Source organism: Naegleria lovaniensis, assembly GCF_003324165.1.
Source record: "Naegleria lovaniensis strain ATCC 30569 chromosome Unknown tig010, whole genome shotgun sequence".
In the NCBI taxonomy this organism is placed as follows: Eukaryota; Heterolobosea; class Eutetramitea; order Acrasida; family Naegleriidae; genus Naegleria; species Naegleria lovaniensis.
The window spans coordinates 227,112-243,940 of NW_025407832.1; the positions used below are offsets into that span (position 1 = coordinate 227,112).

Genomic DNA, 16,829 nt, shown 5'->3' on the forward strand with positions numbered 1-16,829 from the left:
ACAAAGCGACGTCAACACGATCGACTATTATGAAATTTGTTCTAATTTATTAATACCGAGTCGTCGAATAATATATGAGAGCTTTCTTATGAAACTACCATGATATATCAGGGTGTTCATCATAGTTGGTGTTGATCGATTATTGAACCAGTTTGTCGACCATACTGTCATACCGAGTATAGGAATCTTCGGAAGCTTGTCTTTCATGAACTCCTTGTTGAGAAGTATTACTCGCGAAAAATTGAGAAGTTAAATTGCTGCTACTTGAATGAGGTGGTTGTTGAGACAAATGAGAAGAAGGAGATGAAAACATTGAGTACGAAGAAGAATTGGACATGCTTGAAAATCCAACCATTCCTGTACCATGTCCTGCAAAAGATCCCATTCCAAAAGAAGTACTATCAATGAATGGTGACATTGTTCGATTGGGATTTGATTGAGTAGCACCCGAGGATGATGATGTGAAGAGAGAGGAAGGTTGAAGTGGTGAATAGAAGGAAGTAAATAATCCACCAGTTTCCATTAAGGATGGTTGACCCAATAACAATCCAGAAGAACTGTCTTGTTTGACCATTCCAAATCCAGGATCTGTGAGAGCTCTCTTATTGAGAGGAGCATGGAAACTTGTACTAATATTCAATGTTGGTGACAAGGTTCGATCTGAAGGGGAGGTTGGACCAGTGGATGTCGAAATATCGTTCATGTCCGACGATGCCTCAGCAATACCAATCTTTGAAGTGTCAATACGCACTGACTTTTTGTATTGGTCATTGCTTGGAGAGGAAAGTTCACTGCCCTTGGTACGAACTGTGGATTTTGTTCCCTTCTTTTGGATTGGAAGTAGTGACGGTGTGTCACTATTTGAAGTTGCTGCTGAAATATTTCCAGTTTTTGGAACTTGCTCTGAATTGTCACCAATGTATTTCATCTGAGTTTTAACCATTTCACGTGAAAGGTGAACTTGATATTTAGGATTATTCATGGCAAATTGCACTAACTGTCCTTCATCAATTCTAGTTTCTGGATATACCTTTTTCAAAGTATTTACAATGTTTCCAATAAAATAACATCCTTTGAATTTTGGATTTTCTGCTTTCAAGAGTTTGTTCTTGAAAATAAATTCCAATTTGGAATCAATTTCTTCAGGATCAACGTTTGATCTTGGAATGTGAACGGATGAGAGAAGCCAATTTGGCATGGAGTTATAATTTTTACCTTCAGCTGCTGGTGACTGTGGAAAGAGTGGAGACATGATGGTGCTATGGAATTCACTTGGTGACATTAAAGTATCTGAGAGATTATTCTCGTCACTACCTGACAAATCATCATGCTGTTCATTGTTGTATTCTTCACCATTCTCGTCTGTCATTCGATTGTAATACATTTGTTGTTGTAATCTCATCTTGGAAATATCCACAGTTCTCATCTGATTGGTAGATTCATAGGTCACTTCGGATGATTGTTGATTTTGTTCCCAATATTTCTTATTTTCTGATACAATGCTATCAATGATGCGCCTAATAGAGCTATCAATTTTGTTTTGTTGTGGGCCTTGACCACCATATGAAAAATTACGTAATGTGTAATTACTTTGCAAGCCAACGGCTAATGCTTCACCACCTTCGTGGTAAATTTGATTGTCTGTTAGACACAATCTTGTCAATGATTTGTTTTTAGACAGAACTTGAGCCCAACTAATTGCACCTTGATTTTTGGCATAGTTGGCTCCAAGATCTAGATGTCTTAGCGTGGTGTTAGTATCGCACATGGTTGAAAGCGCTAAAATTCCTTTCAAGTGAATTTCGCAACTTCTTAAATCTAATGATGTCAATACCTTATTGACAGCAAGAGCATCTGCTAGAGCCACAGCTCCTCCATTTCCAATTTCATTTGATCCTAAATCGAGTCCAGTCACAGCAGTTTGTTCACAGCGTAATGCATCAGCAAGAGCAACCGCTCCCTTTTTTCTAATTCTATTACTGGCCAATCCGAGAGTTGTAATGGAAGGATTCACTTTGAGCAAATTGGCGACATGAAGTGCTCCTTCATCTCCAAGTTCATTATCATTAAAATTGAGAGCATGAACGCTGTGATTGTCTTTAAGAGCTTGACAAAGACTTTTCACACCAACTGGACCAATGGCATTGGATTGAAGTTCTAAAACTTTGAGAGATTGATTGGTCATCAAAGCAGAGGCAAGGAAGGAAGCACCTGTGGCCTTAATATTATTTCCTTTCAATTGAATGTCAGAAAGTTGAGTGTTGGATTTGAGAGTTTCAGCCAATGCTTTCATTCCATCGCTTCCAATTCCGTTATCTCTCAATCCAAGAGAAGTCAATGAAGTGTTATTGATGAGAGCGTTAGCAATGGACTTGATTCCAACTACTTCTACATTATTACCTCCCAAGTGCAATTGTGACAATGTTTGATTGTGTTTCAATCCTTCACCAATAATTCGAGCTCCTTCAGGTCCAATCTTGTTATCTCCTAATTTGAGTCTTTTTAGCACCTTGTTGGTACGAAGCATTTCTGCAACCAATTCACAACATGAATCTGTCAATTCATTGCCAAATAATTCAATGCTCACAATTTGTTTGTGATAAGGAGATTGAGGAAGAAGTAATTCTTGAATGATCATGTTTGCTCCAATGTCCGTGATTTTGTTGTGATTCAAAAGAATTTCATTGACATCGAACAATGTTGTGACAGCATTGATACTGCTGCTACTGCTGCTGGTAGAAGTCGATGAATTAGAAGTGAGACCTTTTCTTGGTCTATTTCTATCTTGGAATGAAATCAATGCATTGACCAATGCTTTGACATGTTCATCGTCGGCCTGAGCATGACAAATCGACAATTTAGTGAGAGGATCCTGATTACGAATTGCAACTTTCAACAAACGAATAATTTCTTGACTTGGTTTGACTCCATATTGATCACATAACGACAAATATTGCGATCGAAGATGAAGTGTTCTCTTCACTACATCATTTAAATTGGAATTTGCTTGAGTGGGAGAGCTGACACTATTGGCACGAATAGTATTTGGACCGTGCGGATGTTGTTGTTGCTGAGCACCATCATTTCTTCTCTTTTGATTCATAGAGAGTTGAGATGGTTGATGCGTACGATTGGGTGTTATTGCAGAACGACTTTGATTGGCACGTTTCAAGTTAGAAGTGTTAATGGTAGGAGGACCTGAACTCTGATTGTTGTTGTTATTGCTATTACTGTTATTACTACTACTATTACTGCTGCTAGTATAGTAATGATTGTTGTGGTTGGTGTTGTTGGAGTTGTTATTATTATTACCACCGCTCTTAGTGCTACGTTTGAGAGAAGAAGTATTGATCGTAGGTAGTCCATTCGAGGAATTGTTCGAGTCTGAAGATTCCTGAGAATGTGGAGATCCAGGTCTATTATTGGCTGATAATCCACTTCCTAATAGTGTTGCATTAGCACTGTTGTTATTACTTGGAGTTGATGGGTGTTGTTGTTGTGGTTGGGTGTTCGACATCGTGATCATTGTTGGATTGATCATATTGGTATGATGATTTCCTTGAGTGTTGTTATTGAACATGGAGGAATGTTGTTGTTGCTGCTGCTGCTGCTGCTGAGAAATTCTTCCATGATGATGATGATGCATCATATTACTGCTACTATTGGAGGTCGCTGCTGAGGGTGATTGTACAAAGTAGGAGGATGATACATGATTGGTTGTATTCCCTGCTACTACTACATTTCCTCCACTAACAAAGGGTGATGATGATGATGAGTAATGATTACTCAACCAATTTTGTTGCTGTGTTGATGGATGATGATGAAAATCTTCCAAAGAAGATCCTCCTCCCCCTCCTAGTACAAATGGTTGATGAGGTTGTATCATCATTCCAGTAGGATGAGGATGATGATGAAGAGTGGACATTCCTCCAATACTGGTCGTGGATGGTAAAATTCCTAAATGCATCGGTGGAGCATGATGCGCAAGTTGAGAATGTTGTAGCATGACATGTTGCGGAGAAGAAACCACATGGGATGGAGAGGCCGATGATGCATAGAACAAGGAGTTTCCATTCCCTGTTGGTTGTTTGGTGGGGGTTCCAGGCGTTTGTTGTTGTTGCTTGTTGGTGTTCATCATCATGTATATGTATTGCAACTCAAGTAGAGAGTTTAGGTTTTGGAGGTTGTATATAGAGGAAATGTACAAGTATCTTGAAGATTTAGAAGATGATGAAACTCTCTACAACTCTTTCTCTGACAAGTATATTCCTATCAAAATTACAATTGCTAAAATTCAAATACGGTCTATTTACAAGTTGTTAGATAGATTTTGAAGGTGTCGCGACAGTTAATGTCAATTCGAAGAAGCAAAAATCAATCGCCTCTCGTTTGTTGTGGTCGCGAAGATTTGCTGTGATGGAGTGTGCTCACGGCCGAATGAATCTTTTTTTATTTTTTTAAATCCAAGACGGATTGAAGGTTGACTTTTGGCATGTGAAAGGTTGCCGCCAAGCTAATGATCTTCGTTTGATTTTACCCCAAACAAAGGTTTCCATTCTTGATTGAGGCTTTGGGACTCGTTACCTGTTCTTCTTCGATGCTTCAGTGGCGAGAAGAGGTCGCATTCATCTCTTGGATTTGATTGAAAAGAAAACCAATGGTTGGAACTGGTTGAAGACTCGTCATTGAATGGACTGAACATGTGGAATGAACCTGAGGTTGTCATTTCTGGTTTGAATTGAATAGTCAAGTCGCCATAATTGGTTTCTTCTGTTTCTCGCCTTGCGTGATCTTCCATACCGGCACTAAAGTGCTTGGGTTGATGAAACTGAGGCACAAGAAGTTGATCTTTGCTGTTGTATGAATCAAAGAAGAATTTGTTCTGTGGATGAAGATTCGGGGAGGGTTGTATGAAGAAATGTTCGTGTTCTGAGAGCTGATTGCTGTTTGGCATAAATATGTTGTCCTCAGAGTATTCCAGATGCTCTTGAAGGTTAGGTTCAAAAACTCTTAATGGGCTGCGATTTGAATCGTAACGCATCTGATTTTGAAATACTCCATTTCCTTGCTTCTTGTTGAATGTTTGTTTTAAGGACAAGTGTGGAGCGTCCTTGCTCTTATTTGGAGAAAACATGTGCTTGAGATCTTCTGGAATTGGGTCTATGGCATCTCTAGATTCATTCTTTCTTCTTGATGGTCTAATTGCTCTCAACGGTAAAGATTTAGAGAAGCTAGAAGAGCCTTTACTCCCCTTGATGAACTCAGAATCTGAAATACCTGAATCCTCAAAGATTAGATCGTCTTCTGAGGGTGGTAATTTTCTCTTAGCACCACCTTGAAGCACATGTCGTTTCCGATGATTAAAATTCATATGAATGAGTTTGATTGGAATATCTCTGCCTCAAAAGCGTCAATTTTTCTTCCTACAGAAATGGAACTCCGTTACAAAAAAGTTTACGGTTTGCAAAGAACGTCAACCGATTGAGTTCCGACTTCAAAATTGTTTTATTGTGTATTGAGAATGTTTTGTACATTGAGGAGATGCTATGTTACAAGAAATTGGTTGGATTGGCTTCTTTACAGGTACGACTGTAGTGATTGCATTTGTTGAGATAAAAACAACCATTCACGGAAATTTTGCATGAAATTAGAATCATCTAGTAACAAACTGTCTTCAAGGGTATAATTATGCGACGAAATGCCAGTACGATCGTTGACTGGATTCGTGTTCACCATTTGTTGTTGTTCGGAGGGAAGTGACAACATTGTTAAAAACTCGTCGCTGTTAGCATGTGATGTCTGAGATGTTTCTTGCGAATCCCCCATAAACGCTTTCTCCAAGAAGAGTTCAATAAACTCGTTTCGTGAGAGTTTTGAAAACGCCACACCAGTTGGTTGGTGTTGCATTCGCTCTGTTGGAGTGGTGTTTTGCTGTGAGTGGCAAGTCATGTGATGAGAGAGTTGGTGATTGGGTGTTTTGGCAAATGATTGCTGCTTGTGCTGGTGTTGCTGAATTTGCATCATCAGTGCAATGTATGGATCCTCGAATTGTTGAAGATCACACAGTGGTAAGCTGAAAGTATGAGGATTGTTGTGTTGTGGATGTAAAACAGCGTTGAGGTTGGCCTTCATCATTACGAGATTGAGCTTTGAATGGGTTTTCAGTGGTAGTAGCGAGAAAGGAGTACAAAAGCTTTTGGTGTATTTGAAGTCTGTAGTGTTGTTGTTTTGTTTTTTTGTGTATGGGCAAAGATGTGTCGAGGTGATGGATCACAAAATAGTGTGGTTATGCCAAGTGATGGACACAATACATAAAAAACGGCAATGCGAATGAAAAATGGGGAGCTGAACGGCCAACAAATTTTGGTCAACTCATGCGATACCATGCCTTTCGCAAGACAACATTCTCGTTGTTCCGTGGTAAAAATCCATTTCGACACCGAATCTCTAAAGGTGTCACATGTTCATTGCCTGTTTTAAATGGCTTATCTACGAAGACGAAGGAGAGAAATTTATCCTCTGCTTGCATCTCATGAGTATTAACTGAAAACGACATGGATCATATTTATCTCTTGAACAACAACCAAACGCGTATTGCAATTTCAAACAAACTTACCTGATGAGAGTTCAGTGATCCCTAACTTGTGGGATGGAAATGGCAAACGGTGGTCTTTCTTTGCGATTGTGATGTATTGAGGGGATCCTGTACAAATATAATGGACATTTGGGGAGTTGTGTTAGAGGAAGTAGCCTTTCTTGCGACTCTTGCCAATTGTATTCAAGCACTGCTAGAAAGTTCATCTACTTGCTACTACCAAATTCATCAGGAAATGCTTTGGGGAGAGTGGACATTTAATAATTTGGAAAATAACGATATCTTTTGGAAAATCAAATCCAAATACATGATGCTCAAATATATCCCAAGGCCATTCCGAATGGTAGAAATTTACAGTTCAACACTTTACAATTATTCTTCTACATTAAGTTCAACACGAACGATCCAATCGTGTAACGTTATTGAGGGTATAGTCGGACGAGGAAACAAAAGACTCACAAAATGTTTTAATATTTTTTGAAAAACACAAAAATGAAACGGCTTGTGATTCCTTGTATCGAAGGTCTTCATCATCAGCAAGTATTCTTCAATAGCATGAATCGGAAGGTGAATGGGCAATGGATGATTGCATTGATACATGATTGCTGCTATCATGAACGTCATATTTCTCTGGATTATGTTAAGAACGCTTTCAAATTGTTCAAGCCTCCCGAAAGTGAAGGATCGCTAAAGAACACTGATAGCGCAAACAATCCTCCAAACATTCCCGACAAGCAGGAAACAAAGAAAAAGAAAATTCCGATTGATAATGAAATAGAAAAGTTGAAATCTCTCGAAAGCAAAAACAGATATGATAATATCATAAATTATTACATGCTACGAATGAAAGGAAAACCATTTGAAAAACCAGACAGAGATGTAGATTTATACTACTATTTTCTATATGCTTTTTTTCGCAAAGGCCAACCTCAAAGTGCACTGGATTGCTTTAACGAGTTAAAAGAGAGAATTCATAAGCCTATACCCACCAAATATAGCAATTTGATAACCAAATCATTACTAGAAGCTGGAAGGGGTGAAGAGGCTCTAACTATTTTGAAAGAAATGCAAGATGATACTAATTTAAAATTTTATCCACCGAATGAGGAGACCTACGTCACGTTTTTCGACTATTTCTCTAAAAATGGGGCTTTGCATTCTGCTCTCTCAATGATTGAATACATACACAAAACATTTACCGCACACAAACAAAACAGTTTACAACAGAAAAAGTTATCTACTAATCCTGTTGCTCCAAATAGAGAAGTATTTCAACATCTTTTTAAACTACTTTCAGACCAAGGCAAAATGAAGTTAGCTACAAATTTTCTCTATATTATGACAAAGTTCTATAATATTGAACCTAATGCAAATATTTACGATAATTTTGTCTCTGGCTTTTGTAAAAGTGGAGACATTTCTTCGGCTCGAACCTATGTAAATCTAATTAAGAATTTACACAAATCCAACAAAGCAACACCCACTGTTGTGCAGCATTGCTACAATGAAATAATAAGGGCTGCATGCCAGGTTCCTGATATTAAACTGGCTGAGGAGTTGATGAAAGAATTTCATTCTTTAGGATTTAAGGCGAACACCTTTATTGCAAACTCATTTATTGAAGCTTATACATCAATTGGAGAAATCCAATTAGCTCTTGACGTGTTCCAGAAAATGAAAGATGCAGGTGTTGCTTTAACACCTCTTACATACTCATTGATAATTACATTTTTCACACGACAACGAAATTTCGTAATGGCAAACCAATTTCTTGAGGATGCGATGGTTGATTTCTACAGAATGTTCACTATGAAGGACATATTAATATATGTTGCAATTTTCTGTTGAGAGGCTATTTGGAAGCAGGGCAATTGACTTCTGCAGTTAAATTCTTTGAAAAGATGAAGGCCAACAACATTTTATTAACGTCGCACACATACAATGCTCTAATCAATGGCTTCTGTAAAGCGCAAGATCACACACGTGCCATTGAAATTTTACATGAAATGAAGAAAAAACAAATTGGACCAGATATTTACTCAATCACGCCTATCATTCGAATATTGCTTCAGAAGGGAGATTTTGATACTGCAGCTGCGTTGTTTAAGAAATCATATTATGTGTTCAAAGTTGTTCCTAATTTCTACATTTATTGCATGTTTATGCAATACGGAACCATTCACAAACGATCCGATATTTTTGACACCTATTATTACATGGGACTAGAATTTGGAATGAAGTCACCTTCTGACAATGCTATTTACTTTTTTAATCAGGCTATTCAACATCATGCTATTATGAAAAACGCTGCTGAATGTGAAAGAGTTCTGGAGGACATGAATCAACTACTCTGCACACCAGATGACACATCTTTTTTATATATTGGTGTGGCGTGGCTATTTGAACAAAATATTGTCAAAGCTCGCTCATATTTCTCAAGGATATCCAAAGCAAAAGAGAAGGGATACTTGTTTGAGCATCCTTTGTCCTTGGAAGAATACAAATTCATTCTACTTGAATTAATCGAAGGAAAGAGACGAGTGCTTGCCAATAAGCTGTTGTATGACCTGTTACTTCCTCTTGGAAAGGTTGATTTAGAAATTATCAAGGTTGGAATGGAAATTAATATCCAAAATTTTGAAAGAGTTAAAGAGCTTTACGACAGCCTCCCCAAGTTTGGGCTAAACGCCACACGAGTCATGGATGACATAATCATTCGAGCTAAGTCTCTTTCTGAAACGAATCAAGCAGAGCAGGTTGTTCCTGAAGAATGTATTAGAGTTGTAAGGTACTAAATATAATATTATTTGTTAATTTTTGGTTTGAATGTGCATTCTTCCAGCTCTTTCTCAATGGCATTATTTCTCATCATTTCTATTTTCTGATCTCTATATTCTTTGAATGATAGTAAATTGTCAACTCTGTCTTCCAAAGTTTCACAACCATACGCATAAGGATCAAGCTTACGAGAAGTAGAATTGATGCTTGGCTTAAAGTTAAATTGATTTTCAACTGCTAGTTGCAGTGTCAGCTGGTTCTGCAGTAATTTCACTTGAGCAGCCAAATCTTCAAGATCTAAATTTGTTTCTGGGCTCTCAATAAACATTCTAAATTGGTCATAGTTGATGATTGAATCATCTCCAAATCTTTCTGCCAGTAAAGGAATTACTAGAGACAAAGGCTCTCCAAACTTGTCCAGTAGTGGTTCTATAACCTCGTGAAGCCTATGAATCTCTACTTCTGCAGACTCTTCACATTCAGATTCAATGCAAAATAAATTAAATAAGGAAAATATTCGTTTTTCTTTCATTTCTTCAATATACTTAGTGCTACCCTTAGTGGTGTGTTTCATGGACCGAACGTTTTCTAAATATTGCTCATATTGATCTCGTATGAACTCTCTTCTCTTTTGTATTTCTAGTCCTTGTTTGTAAAGCTGTTCACACACGTCACCTTCTCTCGGTATCTGGGTATTGTTGGTTTTAGGTTTAAATGTTTCTTGCTCAAAGCATTTTACACGAAGCTGTTCAATTCTTTGTTTTTTTGCTTTTTCTGCTTCGAGCATTCTATTGATAAATGCTTTTTCATCTTCAGCGCTTTTAAAGGTTTTTGATTTTCGTATCTCCTTAACTTCTTGCTCATCTTTTACTTTTTTGGCCCTAATAAATGTAAATGTACATAATGTCAATAGTGCATATACTTACATTTCTCTGACTTTTGCATTTTGAGCTTCCTTTTCCTTCGCTTCCTCAAATAACTTGTTGTGAATTGGTTGCTCATCTTTTGCCTTGCGGTGAGAGGCTATTTCTAAAGATTTTCGCCCAATATTCGGAGTAAATGTACATTCTGCAAGACTTTCTTTCATGATATTAAACTCACGTGTTCTTCTCCTCATTGATTCTTGTCGGAGCAGCCTCAGTTCCTCAATACTACCACTGCGTGGGCGTTCGATTGAAACTGGTGTTTGCATAATAACTCCATCAGAAGAAATTGTCATGTACATGCTTGGACTGGTGATCGTTTTCGTATCAGTGGAAGGTGTTGAACCACGACTAGAGGCCACAAAATCTCCAGATTGATACTTCCGATTAACAAGTTCAATAGACCTTCTGTTGAGTTGAGGCTTTTCTCTCATTTCCTGCATCTCTTTTGCGTCTTTGAGCTCCTTTTGTGTCCTGGCCCATTCCCTCGATTTATTTTGCTTCTCAATACCGCCTTCATAGAGCCGATCAATGATCTTGTCATATCTCGAAGACGAGGAATGTGTTGCAGAGGCACTTGATGGACGTTTTTGAGTTATATCATGTGCTATTCTTGATAGTGGTTCGGAGTTGGGTGATGCTACAGCATTAATTAAGGTTGATGATGATTTCACGGAGGAGGATGAACAACGACTTGCAGACATGGGTCTTCGTAGAGTCTTGTTGGCAGATGAGAATGATGATGGAGAATGTTCATAGACTTTTCGAGTATCTTCTGGTTGTTGTGGTGGTGTGATTGTTGTGTTCTTTCTTGAGAGACCCAAAGCTGATGAGGGCCTTTCTTGTTTTTGAGCAGGTGAAGAGGATCTTTTCTTCTTCTTTTCCTGCAGGGAAGTACTACCTCGTTTACCATCCTTTGGCAGTTCGGGAGAAGTAGAAGAAGGAGCTTCCATCATGACGGTTGTTGTTGTTGATGAAGAGCTCTCCTTCGTCTTCTTTTTCATCTTTTTTGACTTTTTCTTTTTGGGCTTTAAGGTAGGATTACAATTTTCAATCTCAACGGAGAGAGATGGTGGCTCTGGTTGTGAGTGGTGAGCTCGTGATAATGATACGAGAAGGGGAGTGAGAGGAGGTGGAGGGGGTGGAGAGGAATCTTCTGATGGCAATGCGACATTAAAATCATGGTGTGCAGAGTTGGAAGTGGGAGAGGATTCTGAACATGGTGATTCTGGTACTGAATGATTGCTAATCACTTGTTCCACAAGCTTTTGCTTTTCATTGGGATCAATGGCAACATCGGTCAATAAGTCCTCAGCTAGAAATCGAATGGTTTCTTTTTGTTTTTCGACCAATGTTTGGAATTTTTCTCTTTCAGACTTGAGAAGATTAATTTGTTTCAACAAAATCTCAGGATCTGCCTCAGCGAACTCATCCGAAGATGAGACAAGTATTTTCCCCATCATTTCCATCTTAGTTTGTAGAATATCCGAGTATCCTTTCGACAACGCTCCCTTAGTATCTTTCTTTTTTCTATCAACAATCACTACATGTGATTTTTGTTGGGAGGCTTCCACTTCATTTTCCATGGTTGCTATTTCCACCAATTTTTCAAGCTTGACAAGGTCTTTGGCGTACTTTTTTCTGGTCGTTTGTAGCCGTTCGAGCTCCTTATTTTCCTTTTCCAATCTTTGCAATTTTAGAGACGTGTTCAGATCTAAGGCATTGTTAATAGTGTCTGATGCTATTTTATCGCCGGTAGAGGTACCTCTATTTTTGAGATACTGTCTCAACAGAGCTCTTCGTGCATACTTATATTTAGCATCGAGGTTGAGTGTCAATGATTGAGGATGACTTGGATTTCCGTGTGATTTTTCTTTTGGAAGGGGAGATGGTACTCGTTGTTGATTTACGCTCTCACCTATCCGTCGATCTGTTTGAAGGTCATCTTTAAGCTTTAATAGCTCAGATTCAATAAAACGAGTGAACTCTTTGTGTTCTAGTTGAGCCAATTCTTGAGATGGAAATGTATTAATATCTGATTGAACCACATGGCTTTGGGATGGTTCTTCAAACAATAGAGTTTCTTTGGTTGCACACATTTCTGGAGAATTAATGTGTTCCTCTTGTGGCTTCAAAAAATGATCATCAGCTGTGGTTGAGGAGGCTTGAGTTTGTTGTACAGGTAAACTTTCCATTTCTTTTTCTGGAATATATAAATCTTCTTGCATTTCATCAGTGGGCGATGTTGGGCTGTGCTCATCAGTGGGCGAATGTATAATTTCTTCCTTAATATTGTCTACTTCACAAGACGACTTTGATTGATCGGCGAATAATTTGCGATTTTCAATAACCTCTGTTTCGTTGATAGCTTTTCGTTGAGAAGTTTTCAATTTGTCTGTCACATCGTTCTCACTTGCTTCGGATATGTTAGGTGGAAGTTTGTGGTTTAATATTGTCGATTTAATGCACACTTCATCCTCAAAACTAGTATGTTCAATATTGTTTTCTTCGATAGTGGTATCTGCTTGCTTTGGGGATGGTGGCCTCATAAAACTTTCATGATCCAATGTTGAATTTAGTGTCGAGTTTGGCGAAGTGCGATTTCGAACAATCTTTGTGATAATGCTGTTGTCAGCTAAAATATTGTCGTCAGTCGAGGTGGCCTCCTTTAGAAATAATTGCTTCGTTTCTGGACTGGATGAAAAATCTTCAATAGTTTCTGCTGTTATTAAATTATCAGCAAAAAATTCGGCTTTTTCATTATGGTCGTTGTGATGATGATGGCGATGTTTAGAGTGATGATGATGATGGTGATGATTTGATTTTTTGGGAGAGAATCCAAAAGGAAATGAATTTTTCTTCTCGGGTGAGAACGACCTCACGTTTCCTTCCGATACAGACCTCTCGATGACCAAAGTTTCGTCTTCCGCATTTTTCTTCTTTTTACCTAAAATTAATTATCAACAAGAAATATATTCCTCAACTCGTAACAATGATTACTCACGCTTAATCATATTCCAAAGCCCCATTTTCAACCAGTAGGTAATAAAGGATGTGCAATGATGATTGTATTCGGGTGATGATAAGTTCTCTCAATAAGAACAGTAAATTTACACTTTTTTTTGGGATATCTCTATGCCTTAATTTTTTTTACTTTGGATGAAACGATTCAAATCGGCGGGATGACTCGAGTAACATCTTATTGTTTCAAAATCAAAGGTAAACGTGTTTTCAAAGCATTTATGACAACGTTGCTGTCATTGGAAAACGAAAGGTTGGACATGAGAAATTAATGTTGTCCAACGTAAAACAACAGCGAAGATCATGAGACAAGCTTGCAATCAACCAATCAGACAGATCTCAAAAAAATGTCCATGTCTAAATTGTCTTCCCCTCTTTTCGACCACATCGTACGGTGGATTTACTCCTCTCGCTCTGTTGATCAGCATCCACTTTCAACGAATCACATTACGAATGTAAAAATTTCCTCCATGGATGATTGGATGAATAGTACTTTTGGAGCCGATCGCAGAAATATTGCTGCATTTTCAATCACCTTGTTGGGAAGTGTCCTATCGCTTGGATTATTGGAACAAGTGGGCAAATGGACACCTGAAAAATTGCGAAGAAAATTAGTTCATATCGGAATGGGACCTATCTACGTATTGTTTTGGAATTTGTTTGCAGGAGAGGACCTGGCAAGTCGTTTCTGGTGTGCCAGCATTCCAGGAATATTTACTTTTTATTTCATTCTCGTTGGATTGGGATTGGCAAAGAATGAACAACTTGTTAAAACATTATCACGAAGTGGAGATTGTCGTGAAATTCTTAAAGGTCCAACTTTTTATGGATTGGCTATTGTGGCGAGTACATTGGCGTTTTGGAGACGTGATGTTGCATCGATTGTCACAATCATGATTCTATGTGGTGGTGGTAAGTTCACACGGCATGGGCAGTTTCAATTATAGTATAGAAATTCATTCGTTATTTCATGTTGGAAAATCAAAATGTTCACATAGATGGATTTGCTGATGTCATTGGTAGAAGTTTTGGTCATTCCACTCGATTTTCCAATTCAAAATCCTTAATGGGATCCATTGGAATGTTTTGTGGTGGATTTGCTTTTAGTTCCTTGTACTTGTACTATTTTGAAAAGAGTGGAAATTATGGAAGTGAATTCTCAACACTGTCCCATCTACCTCATCTTGCTTTTATTAATTTGTAAGTGTATTGATCAGAAAAATTATATAAGAGTTCATACATGATGACGTTCAACATTAAGGGCGTGTACGGTTGTGGAGAGTTTAACCTATGATCGCAGCCGTAGTTCAGCAACTAACCATGGCAGCACTCATAAAGCTCAATCATCCCCATTGTGGAGTTACATCTTTGGTGAGGACAACATTGTTGTTTCTTTGACAGCTTCCTTACTTTCCAAATTAATTCTCTGAACATTATTGCAATAAATCCAAATTAATACAACCAGCGACCTTCGAAGTTAGAACACTTCTCCCAAATCAATTCCGATCAATATCTAACAAGCCCTCCAAGACACGACATTGAGAGTTGTGTGTTTGTTTAGATCTTTTAAAAATTGAGAGAGCGTGAACAATTCTTTAGAGAAGGTTCATCATTAAAAACTTCAATCGAGAATCCGTGTTCTCGTAAATATTAATAATAATACTTATAACAAAAACACAGCACACTGCTTGTTTTAGTCGTACGTAAATTGCCAACAACCTTCGCAAGCCTACCGTTTTGCTTCATCATCTTTGCCATCAACCGACCAATATTGAATCTTTACAAGTATCAAAACACTTGCAAGAGGGCACCCGAGCATCATCCATCACATCAACAACAACAACAAAATGAACAGTACAACAACCACAACCCCCACAACGCTCTCCTCTTCTTCGGGTACAAGCAGCAATAATGGAGCAAATGCCCATCAAGTAAACGCTTCTTCATCCTCTCTTTCCAGCGTAGATTCCTCACCAGCATCATCCACTCCGAGCAGCTCCTCTCAAGCACATCCTTCTCAAGTAGAGCCAACAATGTTTCCAAGACAAATCCCGCATAACATGAGCTTTTCAGATTTGATGGCAGAGGAAATGGCTTTATCAAATCAGTCCCATGTAGATATAGAATCATTGCAAAAAACAAAAGAAAAGTTTGATTATAAGAATTTACGTCCTTCTCACTTTAAGAAGATTAGATTGTTAGGACGTGGAGATGGTACGTACTTGTTAAATATTTAATAATTAATCATCGTGCTGAATTAATAATATTCGTGTAATAATACTATTTACATGGATCCGACGTTCTCCATATTGATACCTCCTGGTGTTATCACCCATCATCATGTTGTGAACAATTTACAAACTTTCATCAATGTCGGAATAATCACAGTTGGTAAGGTTTACCTTGTGAAACACAAGGAAACTGGTAGATACTTTGCCATGAAGGTCTTGAAAAAAGAAGAAATGATTCAACGAAATAAGGTCAAGAGAGTGCTCACTGAACGTGAAATTCTTGCTACTACTGATCACCCCTTCATCGTCACACTTTACAGCTCTTTCCAATCAAAAGACAAGTTATACTTTATCATGGAATATTGTAGTGGAGGAGAGTTCTTTAGAATGTTACAAAAGCAGCCAGGAAAGTGCTTGCCAGAGTCATCCGTAAGATTCTATGCAGCAGAAGTACTTTTGGCTTTGGAGTATTTGCACTTTATGGGATTTATTTATCGTGATTTAAAACCAGAAAACATTTTACTCCATCAGAGTGGACACATTCGATTGACTGACTTTGATCTCTCGAAACAAACTGTTCAAACAGTCACTCCAAAAATTGTGAAAGGTTTTTTCTCGTCGGATAAGAAGAGTAAGCTAGATACCAAACAAATTCAACAATTTAACAGTTTTGTCGGAACAGCTGAGTATCTCAGCCCTGAAATTATTGCTGGATGTGGACATACTTCGACAGTTGACTGGTGGACCTTTGGTATTCTGATGTATGAAATGCTTTTTGGAACAACACCATTCAAAGGATCCACTCAAAAAGATACATTTAATCACATTCTTCACAATAAGCTTGAATTTCCAAAGGATAAACCAATATCTAAGGCATGCAAGGAGTTGATTAAGAAATTGTTAGTTTCTGATCAGGACAAGAGATTGGGACATAAGAATGGTGCTGCAGACATTAAGGTACATCCATTTTTCAAGGGCATCAATTGGGCTCTAATCAGAAACGAATCACCTCCAATTGCTCCTCAAGTTACTGACCCAGAGGATACATCAAATTTCAGACCTCTTGTGGATAGCGACGAAGAGGACGAAGATGAAGGTACCGCAGAGCAAGAAGATAATTCCGAAAACAACCCATTCAAAAATTTTGCTTACACTTCTCAAAAGAAACTTTCGTATGGAGTAGATAAGCTCGAACCTTCACAGCAAGACAGTCACAAGGATAACAAAGACGCCAAAGAGAGTGAGGTAAAACATTAATTTATTGAATAAACCATTTAATGA

At 38.1% G+C, this 16,829-nt stretch overlaps 7 protein-coding genes across 7 annotated transcripts; 3 read left to right on the forward strand and 4 right to left on the reverse strand.

Annotated features, from left to right (window-relative positions):
- Positions 1 to 139: 139 nt before the first annotated feature.
- On the reverse strand, positions 140 to 4,141 carry C9374_000500 (uncharacterized protein; the record flags this gene model as incomplete). The annotated part of the gene is made up of 1 exon (XM_044694702.1): positions 140 to 4,141. The coding sequence occupies one exon, from the start codon at positions 4,139 to 4,141 to the stop codon at positions 140 to 142; it is 4,002 nt and encodes a 1,333-aa protein (XP_044552328.1).
- Positions 4,142 to 4,513: 372 nt separating this feature from the next.
- Positions 4,514 to 5,371, reverse strand: C9374_000501 (uncharacterized protein; the record flags this gene model as incomplete). The annotated part of the gene is made up of 1 exon (XM_044694713.1): positions 4,514 to 5,371. One exon carries the CDS (start codon positions 5,369 to 5,371, stop codon positions 4,514 to 4,516), a length of 858 nt encoding a protein of 285 aa, XP_044552329.1.
- A 206-nt stretch (positions 5,372 to 5,577) lies between these two features.
- Positions 5,578 to 5,949, reverse strand: C9374_000502 (uncharacterized protein; the record flags this gene model as incomplete). Its single annotated transcript, XM_044694724.1, has 1 exon — positions 5,578 to 5,949. One exon carries the CDS (start codon positions 5,947 to 5,949, stop codon positions 5,578 to 5,580), a length of 372 nt encoding a protein of 123 aa, XP_044552330.1.
- Positions 5,950 to 7,087: 1,138 nt separating this feature from the next.
- On the forward strand, positions 7,088 to 9,390 carry C9374_000503 (uncharacterized protein; the record flags this gene model as incomplete). Its single annotated transcript, XM_044694735.1, has 2 exons — positions 7,088 to 8,347; positions 8,395 to 9,390. 2 exons carry the CDS (start codon positions 7,088 to 7,090, stop codon positions 9,388 to 9,390), a joined length of 2,256 nt encoding a protein of 751 aa, XP_044552331.1.
- Positions 9,391 to 9,398: 8 nt separating this feature from the next.
- C9374_000504 (uncharacterized protein) lies at positions 9,399 to 13,325 on the reverse strand (the record flags this gene model as incomplete). The annotated part of the gene is made up of 3 exons (XM_044694746.1): positions 9,399 to 10,254; positions 10,300 to 13,243; positions 13,301 to 13,325. 3 exons carry the CDS (start codon positions 13,323 to 13,325, stop codon positions 9,399 to 9,401), a joined length of 3,825 nt encoding a protein of 1,274 aa, XP_044552332.1.
- A 339-nt stretch (positions 13,326 to 13,664) lies between these two features.
- On the forward strand, positions 13,665 to 14,747 carry C9374_000505 (uncharacterized protein; the record flags this gene model as incomplete). Its single annotated transcript, XM_044694757.1, has 3 exons — positions 13,665 to 14,229; positions 14,316 to 14,517; positions 14,579 to 14,747. The coding sequence occupies 3 exons, from the start codon at positions 13,665 to 13,667 to the stop codon at positions 14,745 to 14,747; spliced, it is 936 nt and encodes a 311-aa protein (XP_044552333.1).
- Positions 14,748 to 15,164: 417 nt separating this feature from the next.
- C9374_000506 (uncharacterized protein) lies at positions 15,165 to 16,805 on the forward strand (the record flags this gene model as incomplete). The annotated part of the gene is made up of 2 exons (XM_044694768.1): positions 15,165 to 15,531; positions 15,706 to 16,805. The coding sequence occupies 2 exons, from the start codon at positions 15,165 to 15,167 to the stop codon at positions 16,803 to 16,805; spliced, it is 1,467 nt and encodes a 488-aa protein (XP_044552334.1).
- Between the last annotated feature and the right edge of the window lie 24 nt (positions 16,806 to 16,829).